The sequence below is a fragment of the Primulina tabacum genome, chromosome 1 (assembly GCF_025594145.1).
Source record: "Primulina tabacum isolate GXHZ01 chromosome 1, ASM2559414v2, whole genome shotgun sequence".
In the NCBI taxonomy this organism is placed as follows: domain Eukaryota; kingdom Viridiplantae; phylum Streptophyta; class Magnoliopsida; order Lamiales; family Gesneriaceae; genus Primulina; species Primulina tabacum.
In genome coordinates this window covers 16,431,566-16,434,437 of record NC_134550.1, presented here as the reverse complement: position 1 = coordinate 16,434,437, position 2,872 = coordinate 16,431,566, and the positions used below count along the sequence as shown (strand labels likewise).

Genomic DNA, 2,872 nt, shown 5'->3' with positions numbered 1-2,872 from the left:
TCAGGTGATCTTATAAGGTCCTTCCCACCGTGCTTCCAACTTCCTAACATCCCCAGCAGGGTTGACCTTATTCATGACTAGATCCCCCACTTGGAAATCTCTGATCCGGAACTTTTTATTATATGACTTCATGACCCGGCTCCGATATGCTTCCATTCGAATGAAAGCTCGATCTATTTTTTCTTCCACCAAATCCAACTCCATAGCCCGGGCCTGATCATTGTCGTCCGGGTAAGATTCTACCCGAGAGGAAGTTTGCCCGATCTCAACTGGAAGGACTGCTTCAGAACCATATACCAGATTGAAAGGAGTTTCTTGAGTAGGTGCCTCTGAGTAGTTCTGTAAGCCCAAAGAACACTGGGTAATTCTTCCACCCACTCATTCCCTTTGCCTTGTAGCCTTGTCTTCAGAGCTTGTACAATAATTCTATTGACAACTTCTGTCTGGCCATTAGCTTGAGGATATGGAACAGAGGTAAAAGATTGAGCGATCTTCATTTCCCTGCACCATGACGTAATTCCTTTGCCCTGAAACTGTCTCCCATTGTCCGAGATCAGTCTTCTGGGTACTCCAAACTGGCACACAATATTCTTTCACAGAAATTTTAAAACTTCCTGCTCAATGATTTTAGCCATGGGCTCAGCCTCTACCCATTTGGAAAAATAATCAACAGCCACTAGCAAGAATTTCTTCTGAGCCCGGGCAATTGGGAAAGGGCCTACAATATCCATGCCCCACTGATCAAAGGGGCAAGATGCCCAAATAGGCTTCATGAGAGTGGCCGAGCTATGTCGAAAATTGGAATGATGTTGACAGCTTGCACAAGCCTGGACCACTCGAGCAGAATCTTGACTAAGAGTTGGCTACCAGAAACCAGCAAGCATTGTTTTCCGGGCCAAAGATATTCCTCCGAGGTGCTCAGCGCAACACCCTTCATGAATCTCTCGGAGGACATAATCCACCTATTTCTCAGATAAACATTTCAGAAGAGGTCCCTGGAATGATCTCCTGTACAAGATATTATTTAAGAGGACAAACCTGGGAGCTTGTCTCTTAGTCTTCTGAGCTTGGGTTCTGTCATCGGGCAGTTCATTATTTACAATGAACTTGATCAGAGGTGTCATCCAGGAGTCACCGGGCGCTAGTAATATTTCTTTCTCAATGGAAAGGATCAACCGGGAAACATGCAAGACTTCCCGGTTACTAACTTCTGATAAGGAAGCAGCAATTTTTGTTAGGGTATCTGCCTCGCCATTCTCCTCCCGGTGTATTTGTTCAATACCCCAATCCACAAAGACTTCTGCTCGAGCTTTGATGAGCTGTAAGTATTTTATCATCCTGTCATCCTTAGCTTCATACACGCCCTTTATCTGCTGAGTAATGAGTTGCGAATCAGAATATAGAATAATCCTGGAAGCTCCGACTTCCCCGGCAGCTTGGATACCAGCCAGAACGGCTTCGTACTCGGCTTCATTGTTGGTTACCCGGGAGTCAATTCCTCAATGCCAATTTTATCTTCTCTCCTGCACGGATATATTATTACAACTCCTACTCCACATCCATCAAGGCTAGATGCCCCATCCACAAATACTTTCCATACTTCCTCCTCATTAGGTTGTACCATCTCGGATAAAAAATCTGACAGAGCTTGCGCTTTGATGGCAACCCGGTGTCTGTATTCAATATCATACTCCCCCATTTCTACCGTCCACTTGATCATCCGCCCGGACACTTCTGAGTGAGTCATAATCCTTCCGAGAGGACTATTGTTAAGAACAACTATTTGATGTGATAAGAAGTAGGGACCTTAGCTTCCGGGCGGTCATGATCAAGGCCAAAGCTGTCACGCCCCGAAACTCGGGATTGACATCGGCGTTGTTTAACAATCACACAATCGAAACAACAAGCCTTTCATAGCACAGTATAAACAAAACCAGTTTATATATCATAATTTAAATGTAACAACTGTCGTTATAATAACGAAATCCAATGAAAAAGTGATCAATGCGGAAGCTTCTTACAATTCGTTTAAATCAGAATATTCGAAATAAAATCTACTACTATTCTTGCGAATCACCAACCCCAAAACTGTTCGGACTCTTCATCCTCGACCTGTTCTTCGGACTTATCTGGGACAGATTGTAAGGGGGGTGAGTATTTGGAATACTCAGCAAGCGGGGGAATATCGAGCACAATAAAAACATGCATAGATTTCGAACATAAACATGAGTTGCATACATACTTCATAACACCTGCATAACTTTTACCAGCCACTGTGATTTATCTAACTTTCTATGGTTTACTGACGTCAGTCCCTAATTTTTACTCCTCTAAGGGGGCGAGGCCGTATAGCGGTTATATCCCCCACCGCGTAAGGGTACGTCATGGTTGGGATTCCTACCCATATACAGTCGACTCCTCACAGTGCTTAAAACAGTATGACAATTCGACACAAGAAAAGGAGTAGGAAAGGACATGTACTCGATTGTATTTTCAAAAACCGAAAAATTCACATATGCATAAAATTCGAAACTTTGAGTTTTAAAAACAGCCCACTTACAGTGTTTTTAGCTGCGAAAAACGTAGGTGTTCGGCTTCGGGAAGTGGATCGTTCCTTGTTCTTCACTCGGCGGCACTACGGCTCGATTTTTCTTGGAAGATTTTCGGCAGAGTTTGGCTAGGAAAAGCTGCTGAATTTCGAGGTTTCAGCAAGGGGATTTTCGAAAATTAGGTGTGATGAATGGCTAGGTATGATGCACTATTTTTAAGGGAGAGGGTTAAGCTAAATTTGGTGGCTAAATCCTTACCAAAATTTGTGTCCAAATCTCATAAATTGGCTCCAATTATTCCTTGCCATGGCTGATGATGTATC

General features: G+C 43.5%; 1 protein-coding gene across 1 annotated transcript; it reads right to left on the bottom strand.

Moving 5' to 3' along the window:
• Positions 1-1,699, bottom strand: LOC142505773 (uncharacterized). The gene is made up of 5 exons (XM_075618888.1): positions 1,558-1,699; positions 1,039-1,468; positions 875-962; positions 392-575; positions 1-278 (listed from the first exon to the last, which is right to left on the bottom strand). Exons 1-5 carry the CDS (start codon positions 1,697-1,699, stop codon positions 1-3), a joined length of 1,122 nt encoding a protein of 373 aa, XP_075475003.1.
• Between the last annotated feature and the right edge of the window lie 1,173 nt (positions 1,700-2,872).

What these genes read in the sequence shown, in the direction of transcription:
- LOC142505773 (XM_075618888.1), bottom strand. Translation starts at nt 1,699, where the DNA reads ATGGGGGAGTATGATATTGAATACAGACACCGGGTTGCCATCAAAGCG. An exon ending in GGCATCTAGCCTTGATGGAT is followed by an intron (nt 1,469 to 1,557) that starts GTGGAGTAGGAG and finishes CCAACAATGAAG; the next exon opens with CCGAGTACGAAGCCGTTCTG. An exon ending in CCGGAAAACAATGCTTGCTG is followed by an intron (nt 576 to 874) that starts GTTTCTGGTAGC and finishes ATTGTGTGCCAG; the next exon opens with TTTGGAGTACCCAGAAGACT.